The sequence below is a fragment of the Typopeltis vanoorti genome, chromosome 10 (genome assembly GCF_054136105.1).
Source record: "Typopeltis vanoorti isolate ZY-2024b chromosome 10, IOZ_Tvanoo_1.0, whole genome shotgun sequence".
Classification (NCBI taxonomy): domain Eukaryota; kingdom Metazoa; phylum Arthropoda; class Arachnida; order Uropygi; family Thelyphonidae; genus Typopeltis; species Typopeltis vanoorti.
In genome coordinates, this window is record NC_143558.1 from 70,742,990 (window position 1) to 70,757,118 (window position 14,129).

Consider the following 14,129-nt stretch of genomic DNA (forward strand, 5'->3'; position numbering starts at 1 on the left):
AGATGGAAACAGCAACATTTTAAATACTTAAAACATACTTTACTCTAGCTGCTTCGTCTGGAATTCCTAAACTAATTTCTCGGTCAAATCTTCCAGCACGCCTCAATGCAGAATCGAGTGAATCTGGACGATTTGTTGCTCCGATTACCATCACCTGAGTTGAAGTGTCTTTCTGATTCAATTCTGCAAGGTATTCAACTATTTTAAAATAATGCTTTTATCATTATTGTTATCAGAAGAGAATCAATAACATGTAGCTTTTAGTTTTACTACCTTGCATGTTAAACAAAGGTCACAAAACAACTATTTTACCTATTTTATTCCATCCACATGGATGAACTATATCAATGGTTTTATGCTTCAAGTTCATGTTATTTCAATAGGATCTGAATGCAATTTTAATGATAACTAGAGATCAATGTTTTTATCAAAATATACATAACTTCATGGCTGGTGGGGTGGTAAATAAATTACTCTTAAGTTTTGTAATAACTATAGCATATTTTAAAAATCTAGTTGAAGAATTCAAGTAAATCCATCTGAAACCAGATTCCAATTGGCTATGATGCACACTTTTTATTGTTTCATTTGGATCATTTCTATATGTTGCAACTAATATCATTCCTTATACCAAGCTCTGCAAAAATAATTTATAGTTATGGATTTTTAATAACCTTTGAAAACACTAACATTTCCTTTTTAAAAATGCAAGGAAATGATAATCGTGTTTTTTTTATTGCAACAGGAACAATGTTGTTCAGAGTAGCAAATAATAATTTACACAGTGGCCACGAACTATAATTTATCTTCATCTATTATTAATAACAAAATGCAATTCTGAAAAGCATTATATTTCTAAACATCACTTAATGATGTCACTATCAACTCGCACTGGCTAAAGTTGAAAAAAAGGAAATATAAATATTGCCATAAATGGCAGGATAAAAACAGCTATCTTTAGGAATGCTAATGAATGGCACTGACGCAATTCATTTCACACCAAAGAAAAATAAGGAAGTTCAATTTTTGTATAACATAATTATAAATACAGCTGCACTGTTTAAGCATGATGGCTGTGCTAATCCATGAATAACACGATCAGCACAAAGTGAAATAGTACACTTAAGTGCTCAAGAATTCCAAAATTCCCTTTAAAAGATCATCTTGCTCAGACTAACCATTTATTCAAGCATTTAGCTGAGTAGGATTTTCTTAATAGCTACATAAAAGAAATAAGCAACTTTAACTTTTTGACTGCTAATTTCAGGTCATCTTGAGAATTTTAAACATGCTGTCCCTGCTAAGCTTGATTATTCTCAAGAACGTTTTTGTATTTAAAAAAAATCTCTGCCAAAACAACTTCTAAATACATTTGAATTTAGCAGGCATGCAGACATCTATTATGAATATCATTCAGTTAAAGACAAGCACTTATTTATCTTCATCTATTATCTGAAAGAAAATATGTGCACTTTTGCCCATAGCAGAAGACATTTCAAAACCAATGTGCAACATGGCTCTGTGCCTTTCCAGGGATAGCAAAAATGGTGAGAGGTGTAATTGCTAATCATAAGTCATGAAAATTGCATGAAATGATTAGGAAAGAAAGAACTAATTAGTTAAGAATGAGGTCCATTGCATAACAATATCCAATAACAATAATATGAACAATTTGACAAGTCAGACATGATGAGCAGTTCTGCTGAATGGTTGTGTGAGGACTTGAATAAGTACTGAAAAGTTCTGTCTTCATCTCATACTCACAATTCTAAATTTTCAGCTACTATATGAAGTAAATAACAAGGAAAAACATATTATTCATAGATTTTCAACTGACTCTAATAAGATACTTTTTTTTCAAGTCTTCCATATACCAAGAACAACCACTAAAATGGATCAATCCCTCAGACTGAAAGGAAAACAATTCCCAACACAGGTTCTTCCTGTTAAAAATAAATTATAAAAAAAAAAAAAAAAGGTATTGTGATGTGTGTGTTTAAACACTTCATTTGAAGAGAAAGGGGGGGAGGGGGAGGGGGACGAATATATTGTGACATGTTGGATGCCCTATGTATCTAACCTGTTTTGAAAAATATCATGATGGCAGTGATAGAGAATGTTGAGTATGTATAAAAGTAGTGAGTGGTATTTTCAAAAAAAAAAAAAAAAAAAAAAAAAAAAAAAAAAAAAAAAAAAAAAGCTGTGTGACAATTTTGGTTAACCTTGAATCGAAAAGACTTTTTTTTATGTTGACACAAGACCTATAACACTATAGTACCATGTGTGGAAAAATCATTCAGGAGAAACATGTAGCCTGTTGATATGTTTCTTAAAAAGTAGCTGTACTCAGTGGGAAAAACAGTATGGGGGAGATTATTCCAAAGAATAGAGGTGGATGGAATGAAGGAAGCTGGTGAGAAGTTAGTTTGGTGTGTTCGAAGCTAGACAGTGTTGGACAGTGGCTGCTCTAGTTCTTCTATAGTTAAAAGAAAGCATAGGAATGGTAGTAACCAATTCAGATGCTCATGAAAGTACCTATAGAAAAGGCACAGCACTGAAACAAAGCACCTATGATAACAAGGACTGAAGGGAGTCAGTGAGGGAAGGATTGTCTATTAAGTGGATTGCCCTCTTCTGAATATCATCAAGAATTCTTAGAGAGGTCTTGGATGCTCCATCCCAAATGTGGAAACAGTACTCCAAAGTTGGAAGGATCATAGAGTGTTAAGAGTTGAGAGAAAGAGAAATAATATTTAGAACAGGAAAGAGCATCAAGCTTTTTAGAGACTAAGGAGACTATGTGAGTAATATGTTTGTGCCAGGATAAACTGGATATAACAGTCAACCCAAGAAGAAAAAGTTTATCTTGAAAGGAAACTGAAATATTACCAAAAATGAGAGGGGATGTGCCGTGATTTTTCTTGCAGGTAATAAGGCAGGCTTGAGTTGTTGTTTTTTTGCCATTGAAGCCAGTGTTTGAGTCACTGGAAGATCTTGAGGCATCTAACATATCAAATGATGAAGAAGAATGAAGAGTACTGTGATCAGAGCTCTGGGATACTCCTGCATTAGTGGCAAAGCTTGAAGAGAGGGTGCAGTTCACCATGACAGGTAATGAATGACCAGAGAGAAAATTGGCTATCCAGTTACAGAAGAATGCAGATAGACAAAAGAAAGACAATTTGCAAAACAGTCAATGCCAACCATGATTAAATTGCCTGGAAATGTCAAGGGCACAGTGCACATCTCTCTAAATCTTTCCATGGAATAGGTTCAGTGGTGAGTGATATAGCTAAGAGGTCAGCCATAGATCTAAATTGGCAGAATCCAGACTGGAGTGTTGGGCCTCTAGGTAGTGGAGAAGTTGACTGTTGATAACGTTGTCTATTATTTTGGAAATAATTGAAGTGATAGCAATTGGTCAGTGGTTGGATGGCAGGCTTTTATCCTTTTTTGAAATAGGTTAGATATATATGCTTATTTCCATATTTTGGAATAAGCATCAGTTGAGTAAAGAGGATAGCCCTGGAGCACAGTGTTTGAATAGAGTTGGAGAGATGCTAGAAGATATATTTAGTATTCTTCTTATGATTTTTTTCTAAAAAAAAAAAACCCTGCAGACTTCCAATGCTCAATTACTAGCATGGAAGGAAGTAATTGCCTTCATCATTGTCTGTGCAGGAGTTGGAGTGGAAAGATTGATGGCAAGAAATCAGCTTCCTCTTTGGGTTCAATAACATTGATGCCATCTGAATGAGAGGTGAAAGTGCAGGTGAGCAGATGTTGAATCCAATGGCTTTTACAAGGTACCAGAAGACACAACCTCCATTTGGAGAGGAGGCAAGATTATTGCTATTGGTTTTTTACATTTTGAATAATTTTTCTCTTATTCCATATAAATTTATTCACTTGACTCCCTGCCATGTTGCCATTTCCTATTCTGTTTCAATATTTAATTTGACATCTTCACTGCAAATTGTGCATAAATAGCTAAAATGTTTTACTTGTTTTATTGGCTCTCCGTTCAGGACACAACTGATATTTTCAGTGTTCCTGACTATTTTCATAGTCTTTGTCTTTTTACTGCTAATTTCATATCAGATTTCTTACAGCAGTTATTCAGTTTAATTTAAGTAATCTTGCAGAATTTTACTGGATTAATTTAGGAATATAACTTTATATGTATAAAGTAAAGAGCTGAGATTATCACCCTCAATTTTGATATCTGACCTAATACCACTCACCTTCACAATGTAATCCATACAGATGATGAATAGCTGGAGATTGCACATCCTTGTCTCACAAATGATTTAACATCAAACTGTCTTTTAATACCGTCTTGAATTCTGACACTGGTGACTGCACCTCAGTATAGGTTGTATTGTTCAATATAATATCCCATTTACACCCAATACAATGTTTTGAACAGCTATTCTCTTCGCATCTGGTCTCATTTTTTCTCAGAAACTTTTTCAGTGATTTCATCTTGATATACATGTTTGTCTCATGTCAAGATGAACTTAGAAACACATCCCATCCATGAAAATGTTTGATGCACATGTGCATATCAACCCACTGGTTGTAGATACCAATCTATAATTGATAGAATTTTGCATTCCTTTGCATTTGAAGTTCAATTTGCAAACTATATGTTTTTCAACTGTTTTATTAAAAGATCTTTTCATAATAACATACTACTTCTAAAACTGCTTAGAAATTTAATAACAGATTTGCACAAACCAGTGTGAACCAGATCCATCTTATCACTAGAAATAAAAGTTTCCATACTTGTAAGAATTCTATCACTGATGTGTTCAATGCAGATTCTTGAATCAGAACACTGAAAACAATTTTCCTAAGAAATAAAAACATGTACTTTACAATAATCATCCAACTTATCAGTCTTTTCATAATGCAATGCAACACAAAGTTCAGAGTGGATTAATAAACAGTGCCCTATTAGAGAAGGAAACTAATATTGTTATGATCTGATTGAACAAATAAGGTAGAACTCACATGGAGAATGGCTAGAATTATATGGTAATCTGGTTGGCATATAACTCTACTTGAGTGTGCTGTTTTCATGTGAATTCATCATCATGAAATTCCTGACTCTCAGGGTGGGGTATACAGTATTATGATAGTACTGCATGAAAAAGTTACATTGTTACTAGATTCCTGTTGGCAATTTTTCTCCAAATTAATCTGTTATGTGGCATGATTTCAATATTAACAAATCTTATATTTGTTAATATAAGATTTGTTAATATTGAAATTTAGGCATTTTTTACTGTATCAATCCATCTAAATTATGGTCTTCTTCTGGATCTTATTCCTGCCATCTTTGCATTAAACACCTGCTTTGCTAACCTTTCCTCTACCATTTTGTTTAAGTGACCAGCTGAGATTAGCTATGCTAACACATTCCTGAGTGCTAACAATTTCAAATTCTTTCCTAATATCCTTCGTTTTTAATATCATATTGCCATTGATGCCATCTGATCCTTCCCCTAATCTTTCTCACAACTCTCATATCTGTGGTTTAAATTCTTTTAACAAATATTTTATTTCTAACCCAGCTCCTAGATTCATAATTTAAAATTGGTTCAAACACTGTCTTATATACAGCTATTTCTGACTACTTCCTCTCTCTTATTCCATATAAATTTGATTAGCTGATTTCCTACCATACCAGTTTTGCTAATTCTGTTATCTGTTTCTATATTTAATTTTCCATCTTCACTAAATTGGGTCTAAAGCTGAAATGTTTTACTTGTTCTATGGGTTCTCCCATCAGGATGCAGTAGATGTTTTCAATGTTCTGTCAATTTTCACTGTCTTTGTCCTTTTATATCCTTGAGGTTGGCCTAGTGGCTGTGCGCTTCGCAACCATATCCCTGGGGAAGGGAGTGTCCCAGGTTCGATTCCTATCGGAGACGTGAGGAGCTGAAGGATCTTCCTCAGCCATAGCCAAGTTAGGCAGTCTTGGACATGAACAGTAGGGTTTTTTCCCCAGTTTATCCTGGGGGTTTTATCCAGCAAAGCAGGCAAACCGGCCTTGAGAACTCAACACTATGGACATGGGATACACCAGGGTGTAGGGTTGACCACCTTCCTGTGAACGATTTGAGGTCCATGATTAATAAACCCTTGACACCACAAGGTAAAAGAGGGTAAAAAAGAAAGATGAGATAAGATTTCCTACCATACCAGCTTTGCTAATTCTTTATCTGTTTCTATATTTAATTTTCTATCTTCACTAAATTGGGTCTAAAGCTGAAATGTTTTATTTGTTCTATGGGTTCTCCCATCAGAATGCGGTAGATGTTTTCAATGTTTCTGTCTATTTTCATTGTCTTTGTCCTTTTATTGCTGATTTTTCATACCATATTTGTTATAGCAGTTACTCAGTTTAGTTAGCAAATCCTGGAGACTTGTACAAATTTATTTAGGAGTATAACATTAGTTGCATAAAGTAAAGAGCTGAAATTAACATCTCTAATTTGGTATCAGGTTTAACCAAAGTCCTTCATAATGTGATCCACATAGATGAATAACAGTGGAGATAAGATACACTCTTATCTCACACCTGATTTAACATCAAACCATCTTCCTGTATACCTTCTTCAATTTCAACTGCAGACTTAAAACTAAAACATGGATTAAGTATTGTTAGGTGTAATATCCTATTTATGCCATATAACTGTAATGTTTTGAAGAACTTTTCTCTTGACAACACTTGTGATATGAATCTTCCATATCTATGAAATTTAAATACAGAGTTCTTATATTACTATGATTTGTCAGCAATTTATTATAAATTGAAAATCTGATCATGGCAACCTCTATTCAACCTAAATTCAGCTTATTCTTCTTCGGCTTCCCTTCCACCATTTGCTTATTTAGCTATTAGCTGTTTCTCAAGTATACTTGCTTGCCAGGAACATTCAGAAGGAAAATCCCTTGTAATTCTCACATTTCATTTTATTTCCCTTTTTATAGATGGATACTATGTGAATGCTACTGCAATCATCTGGAATTTGACCCTCAAGACCAGACTTTCTGAATTATGCAGTGTATCTCCTCTAAAACAGGGGATCTCAACCTTTTCCAGTGGCGTACCACTATATTTAATTCAAAGTTTTTGGTTGTACCAGTAAGGCAGTGGCTCGCATACCATAGGTTGAGAATCCCTGCTCTAAAACATTTATACCTCCATATTTGAGCATTTCTGGTTAAATGCTCATTTCAACACAACAACTGCCTTTCCACATTTCAAGTTTATGGTGGCTTTTCTGTTTCAAGTATAAAAGTATTAAAATGTATTCCTGATTATATTCATGTTAAGTATTTTCTATTACTATGATGTCACTACATGTTTCATATACCAAAGTAATTACTCCAGACATCTAGAATATTTTTATCTTCGGTATTCATGTCACCTTTATCATCTCCAATTCCTTCTGCAATACTATTTTCTTCAGTTTTAAGCTTTTTCAGGAGCTGTCAGAATATTTTGCCACCTTCCTGATATTTATTTTTGTGTTCTTGCCATCCCATGTCTTTTCGCCTGCTTATATTTTTCTCTGTATTCTCTCAGAGCACAAACTGACTTACTTGCTAGGAACTTTCGATATACTCTCTTCTTTTCCTTGACTGCCTCTTGGATGGATTTTTCTAACCTTGCAGACAACCTCACAATATGCTTAAAGTTGACTCTGGCTGAATCAGTTGCTTTTATATTTTCTTAAATAATGTTTGTGTATTTGAGTCTCCAGTTGAGCTCTGAAAGCTGCTCAACTTTGATCCATTTTAAAACCTATTTACATACTCTTCTTGTCAATAAGAAATTCAGTTTTATCCTGCTCAACACTAAATGGTGATCACTTCCAATTTGAAATCCTCTGTATACTCTTGTATCATGAACAACTGAGAAAACATCATTATCAACAATGACATAGTTGATGAGACTTTATTTCTTCTCCCCATGTGAATTTGCATACACATCTTTATGTTGGAATATGATGTTAGAAATCACTACTCCATGTTCTGAAGAGAACTCCAACAGATTCTTATCATTATTATTATTAACTTTGGATTTTTCTACAACATTTCTATATGTCTAGTAATTAGTAATTATGTCTAGTAATCACCAGCCTGGTAGGCTGAGCGGTTAGCATACCTGCTATCCAACCACCAGGTTGCATGTTCAAATCCCACTGTTGGCATGGATGCTTGTGATTCTCTTTAGGTAGAAGATGAACTTCATTGTGAAATTCAACTTTCTAAAAAAGTTCCATGTTTCGTCTCTACAGCAGGGTTTCCAGACCATGTAAAAATAAATAAAAAAAATTACAAAAAATATATAAAATTGACAAAAACGTGGGGGATCTTTAGCCTGCCCATGTTACAAATATACTATAGGTTTAATTATAACTTTTTGTGAGTTTGAAGAATGCTCTCTATGGTTGTAACCACATATAAAAAAAATAAAACAAAAATTATTCCCTGCTCTGCTGTTTAGATCTCTAACAAGGATGAACTTTTCCTTGTTTGTTGTGTTATCTGCCTTCTCTAATGCCTAGAAAATTTCTTTCACTTTTTATGTTGATCTGGAACTTATTCACTTCTGCTGCTACTTCCATTTCTTCTCCATCATCTAGTTCCCCTTTCTGTTATGCATAGAAAGGCTTAGGTGTCGTCTATGTTCGTAATAACACTTTATGGTATAAACAACACTGAGAGAGTCAAAAAATATAATTTATTAAACTCACTAATATTTCACTAGTTTTCTAACCAGCATCATCAAAACACAATTATTACTATGATAGGCACACAGCACTAAACTGAACTGAGGAAAGCAATTTATATTGTAACTGACAATAGAACTAATGTCCTTATATAGTGCTCTCTATAGGTCGGATAACCAAAGTTAATTTAGAAAAGTCAGGCTATCAGATCTTAAAATGATAATCTCCCAGATCTTTGGTAAATTAATGCAACCATACTTGTTGAGGTTGGGAGAGTGCGTCATAGCTGATGATAATTCTAAAATAGTCTCTTACACCTATAACAACCTCTATCCAATAAAGATGTTTCCCACCCACCCACCTCCATCTCATCCTATGTGAAAAAGTATCCAGAGCATGATATGTCAATCCCAACTTGCCATACAGATGATCACCGATGTAATTTTTATGTTCTTCAAGGCAGATGTTAACTTATCAGCCAATCTGCCCAAAGTAGGCCAAACTGCAGTCATAAGGAACTTCATTCGCTTCAGGAAGTTCATGAGAATGCAGTTGATCTTTACGAAAAGGTATAACAATAGCTAGCTCAATGATAAGTTTGAAAGTGGCATGCTAACTCAATGATAAGTTTGAAGATGGAGATCATAATTTGCAGAGAACGTTGGCTTTGTTTTTTTCCTGATGTATCTATAACACATGGAATGGGATTAGATTTGCTGCAACCCTGTGTTAGAAGAATTAGGAGGGGGAGAGGGCATTTTATCTGTTTTGTATGGGCTGTAGCCATTGGTTAAGAAGATGTTGTAAAAGTCCCTAAGCTCAGTTTCAAGGCTGTATCAGTTGAACAAATAGCCTTGGCTTGGTGAGTAAATGTTTTGAGGATGCCATCCTGTTAGGTAGGGTGGTCATGGTGCAAATGTTTATGTAAGTATCTTCCTGTATAAGTGATTTTTTTTTGTAAATGGAAAAGTTTTTTGTAAATAGATAATGAGCCATTAAGAAGTTGTGTCACTAGTGCATCTAAAAAAGGGAAGACAATTATTATTTTCTTTTTCTGTGGCGAAGTTTAGTTTAGGGAGTTAAGATGTGCCAAAAATGTATCTAATGTGTCTGGACTATAAGGCCAAACAGCAAAATACATCATCAGCATAGCACCATAGCACAGCCAAACTAATGGCTTAAGTATGACTGTGTTGAGTAAATCATTTTCAAAATGTTACATATAGAAGTTAGCTGGGAGGAGAAGAGGGGAAGCCATATCAGTTCCATCCAGTTGTTTGCGTATTTTCCCCTTTCATAGGAAATATCCTACATATATGGTGAATCTGAATGATTTGATTATTCAGATTCACCACATTCATGTCATTTTGATCAAATGAAACACTCTTGAGACCAAGTTCAGGGACCTTTGCAACCTGTGTCCTATCCCCTTGTTTGATATACCATCATCATACACTAACCAAGTGAAAAATAAACTTTCAACATCATCACTAAATTTAATAATTTTAATCTTAATATCTAATGTAATAAATTTATGTCTTCTTCTTTTCACTGTAATAGCAGCACCCTTACTTTGAATTTTATCTGATATTATTATAGCAACAATAAAATAATAATTATAAACAGTTCATAATTTACAGCACAATACCAAAACACAAATAGATGTAGCAAGCAATAACATCATAAATAAACTGAGTCCTTGAATACTGTGCATGCGGTTGATTCATGGCAGCAGCATGTCAGTAAAAAGACCATACGAATGTATAAATGGGCATTGATCATAATTGAAAAAGTGTCATATGAGCAGAATGTCATAAAGTGAAGCGACTTAAGGCAGGGTATTACTGTACTGTTCTTTTGGCATTAAACCACATCAGAATATTTTTAAAAAAATTAACAGAAAATGTGGTGACACATATCTCCATTTTTAGAAACAGACTAGATAAAGGCTTGGTTTCATGCTATTGGATAGATGCTAGATGAGTATGACGGCTTATGTAGGTGGTGAGTGCTAATTCTGAAGCACCCATCTTTTACACATCTCGAGGGGGGGGGGGATACCATCTGAACCAGGAGACTTATTACTATCAAGACATTGAATTTTTTTTAATGTTCCATCTGTTGTGAGATCAGGAGGCAGCATGCTGTGAACAGTTCATGGTTATAGTAGGTAGTGATTTGCCTTTGTCATATATACAAGAGTTAGAGGAAAGACTGGTGCCAAGAGGTTCTCCTTAACTTTGGGTGATATCACCATGGTATACCATCAAGGTGTGTGAGAGAGAGGGAGAGAAAGGGGTAGAAACAAGGAAAGGCAAAAGTTAGTACAGCAATAGCAAGGAACCAGAAGGCAGAACCATTTGAGCAGGAGGGAAGCTTATTTCATATGGACTTTATGAAGTCTTTGCTTTAGATATATTGACAATTTTTAACCCAACCAAATATATATATATATATATATATATATATATGACAAATTATTATCGAGGACTGCCAAGGCTCATTTATTAGAGAACCATAGCTTGGATAGCATTAAGGGGTTTACAATGTAGTGAGACATGAAGGCCTGCATTCCAGCAAGGATTATTTCAGTTTGTTCAGAGCAAATGATTGCATCAGGAGAGCAGAAATGGTAATCAGACAAATGAAAAGAGGCATATAAATCTGGAAGTAATCCCTTTTACTAGGATACAAGGCTGAGATTGACAAGAAGAAACTAACCTGCAGAAAATTAAAAACATCAGTAACTTTATGGCTGTAGTTGCCATGAGAAGAGCAAACAACACTGTATTTGGATGGAGAGCTGGTTAAGTAAAGTCCAGAGTGTGTGTTGGAAGAATGACGAGGATTATCTGGTATTATGGTTGGCAGATTAACGACTTTACTAGATCATGAGTAATAGCAAATAATTCAGCTTCCCTTCCAACTTGATCGGTGAAGTTAGAGAGAGAGAGAGCCAGTTGGAGTTATGAACATTAAACATTCTAGGAAGATAATCTCACAGTTTAAGTAATTAGGCTGTATAAAATCAGATCACATAGTGAATATTCCAGGTATACTAATGTTTAGCAAGTAATGGTTGATGTAGTTGGGATAACTGAGGTGAACTGTAGTCAGTGAAGATGCCAATTGGGATTCATTTAAAATTACAGATAAAATTTTGATGTCTGTAAGTGGTAACACATACTGTTAAGTTTGTATTAATGTCTTGGATGTTGGTGAAATAAATGAAGCAATTAGGTGTCATTTATAGCACTGCTGATTAATATTTTGACCTGCTTTTTTTATTTTGTTATTCCTTTTTTGATATTGATTAAGTATCAAATTAACCCTTTCACTCTTGAGAATATAAAACCAGCCAAACTCACCTTGCTGATTTATTTCCTTTTATAATTTAAATTAAAAAATAACCAAAAACTTCATGGCCTCCTTTATTCATTCTGTGATTGGATTGCCAGCTGCCCCCACTGGTTGTTCATCATGTGTCATGGTGGATGGCTTCCTCTCATTAGATTTTCCCATTAATGCTCGAATGCATCAGGGTTCTGTGCCTCATCCACACTTTTCGTCCTTTCTCTGAATGGTAAGGACATGCCAGATTTCTGCTCATGATACAGACTAGTCATTACTAACAAGATGTTTGATAACGATGCGCACAAGTTCACTTGGAGGGAAGATACAAGAAACAAAAGAAAAGCCCCATTGACTATGTTATCGCTGGTAGTGATATTTTCATGTTGGTTCAAGATACAAGAATGTAACCAAAACTTAAAATTAGAAGTGACCATTGCTTAGTACTAAGCAGGATAAAAATGAATATCACACTGAAAAGAATTAAAACCTATTGCTCAACCTTAAAAAGAATTAAAGTTGAGTAGCTGTTAGTCAACCTTTTACAGGCTGAAGAGAACTGTGTGCAACAAAGTTTTAAAAAGAATTAAGGTTGAATAGCTTTTACAGGTGAACTGTGGACCTGGCTATAGAAATAATGATGAAGAAAAAATGGAATGCCTGAAACAAGAACCAAATCTTGGAGTCTCAGTGAAAAAAACTGAAGAAAACATTGATTCATTCAGCTAGGGAGGTATGTGGTGAAGTTGTCTGCAAAGGATAGAAATATAAAAACACTATGGTGAACAAAAGAAGAAATTATACCAAAAGCTCCAAGCAAATAAGTCAGTATATGTCTTCAAAGCACATAGAGGAAAATATAAGAGAATTAAGCCTATAAAAGTGGCTAAACAAAAGTCATGGAAAGACTTTGTTAAGAGTATAGAAAATAAATGTCAAGAAGCTGGCAAACCGTTTTGGAGGATATTAAAAAAAGCTTAGAAATGGAGGAAAGCAAACTGTAAAAAGAATCAAAGATGATAAAGTTAAGATAAAAACAGAAGATATGACATCTTGGATGTGTGGAGTAATTACTCTGAAAGACTGCTAAATGAAATAAGCAGTAACAGAACAGCAACATCATTTTTTTTTTCCAAAAGGAATGCAAACAGAAGCATACTCAATATTTAAGGTAGAAAAAAAAAAGCTATCAAAAACTTGAAATGTGGAAAGGCAGCTGGAATAGATATTTGACCAGAAATGCTTAAATATGGAGATATAAAAGTTTTGCAGTGGCTACTGCATAAATCAGATGCCCTGTTCAGAAGGTTGAATTCTGGATGACTGAGGTAGAGCACCCATAGCTCCCATTTATAAAAAGCAGAATAAAGTTGAATGTGAGAATTATAGTGGAATTTTTCCAAGTTTCTACTATTTGGTAGTTTTCTACTGCCAAATGATGATAAGTCTAATAAATGGTATGGCAATGGTTAGGTTAAGCCTATCTGCATAGCTTACTTTTTATCCAGAGAACATACACATTCCATTTGTTTCACAAAAATGAGAAAAAAAAAAAAACACAGTTAACAGAAGAAAAATTCCGCCACCTTAAAATGAAACTGGCTAATTGCTTTTACTGAAAAGCTCTAATTCTTCCCATTCTTATGAAAGTCCAAAGATGGCATCCTAAGTTGTTACAACATAAGGGTGTCATGCTACCGATTGTGTGCTAGGTGTGCAAAAATGTAACAGTTTTACAGAATGCCAGAAGACATATTTTGTAGAACCTCCTAACACATAAGCACAAGAAATGATAATAACATTTTATTTACAAATATGAAGGGAGGGTTTTGTCTCCAGGCAACTTTCAACCTGCAAAAAAACTGACTTGTGAATATATGTAACTGACACTGATAGAAATAACAGAATATAAAGATAGGATTAATTGCTTCATCATAGCATCAACTAAGTATCTAAAATGTTAAAATCACATTTCACACACAAATAAGTATGGATGTGCTGAAAACTGAATACCAAATTTCTGGCCAG

General features: G+C 34.4%; 1 protein-coding gene across 3 annotated transcripts in view; it reads right to left on the reverse strand.

Moving 5' to 3' along the window:
* Positions 1-14,129, reverse strand: part of LOC150102497 (nuclear valosin-containing protein-like) — a 534,631-nt gene that overhangs the window by 277,417 nt on the left and 243,085 nt on the right. For all 3 annotated transcript variants that reach the window (XM_090398755.1, XM_090398754.1, XM_090398756.1), the window contains one exon: positions 39-183. In XM_090398755.1, coding sequence (XP_090254881.1) covers positions 39-183 — 145 coding nt within the window. The remainder of the gene's footprint in view (positions 1-38; positions 184-14,129) is intronic.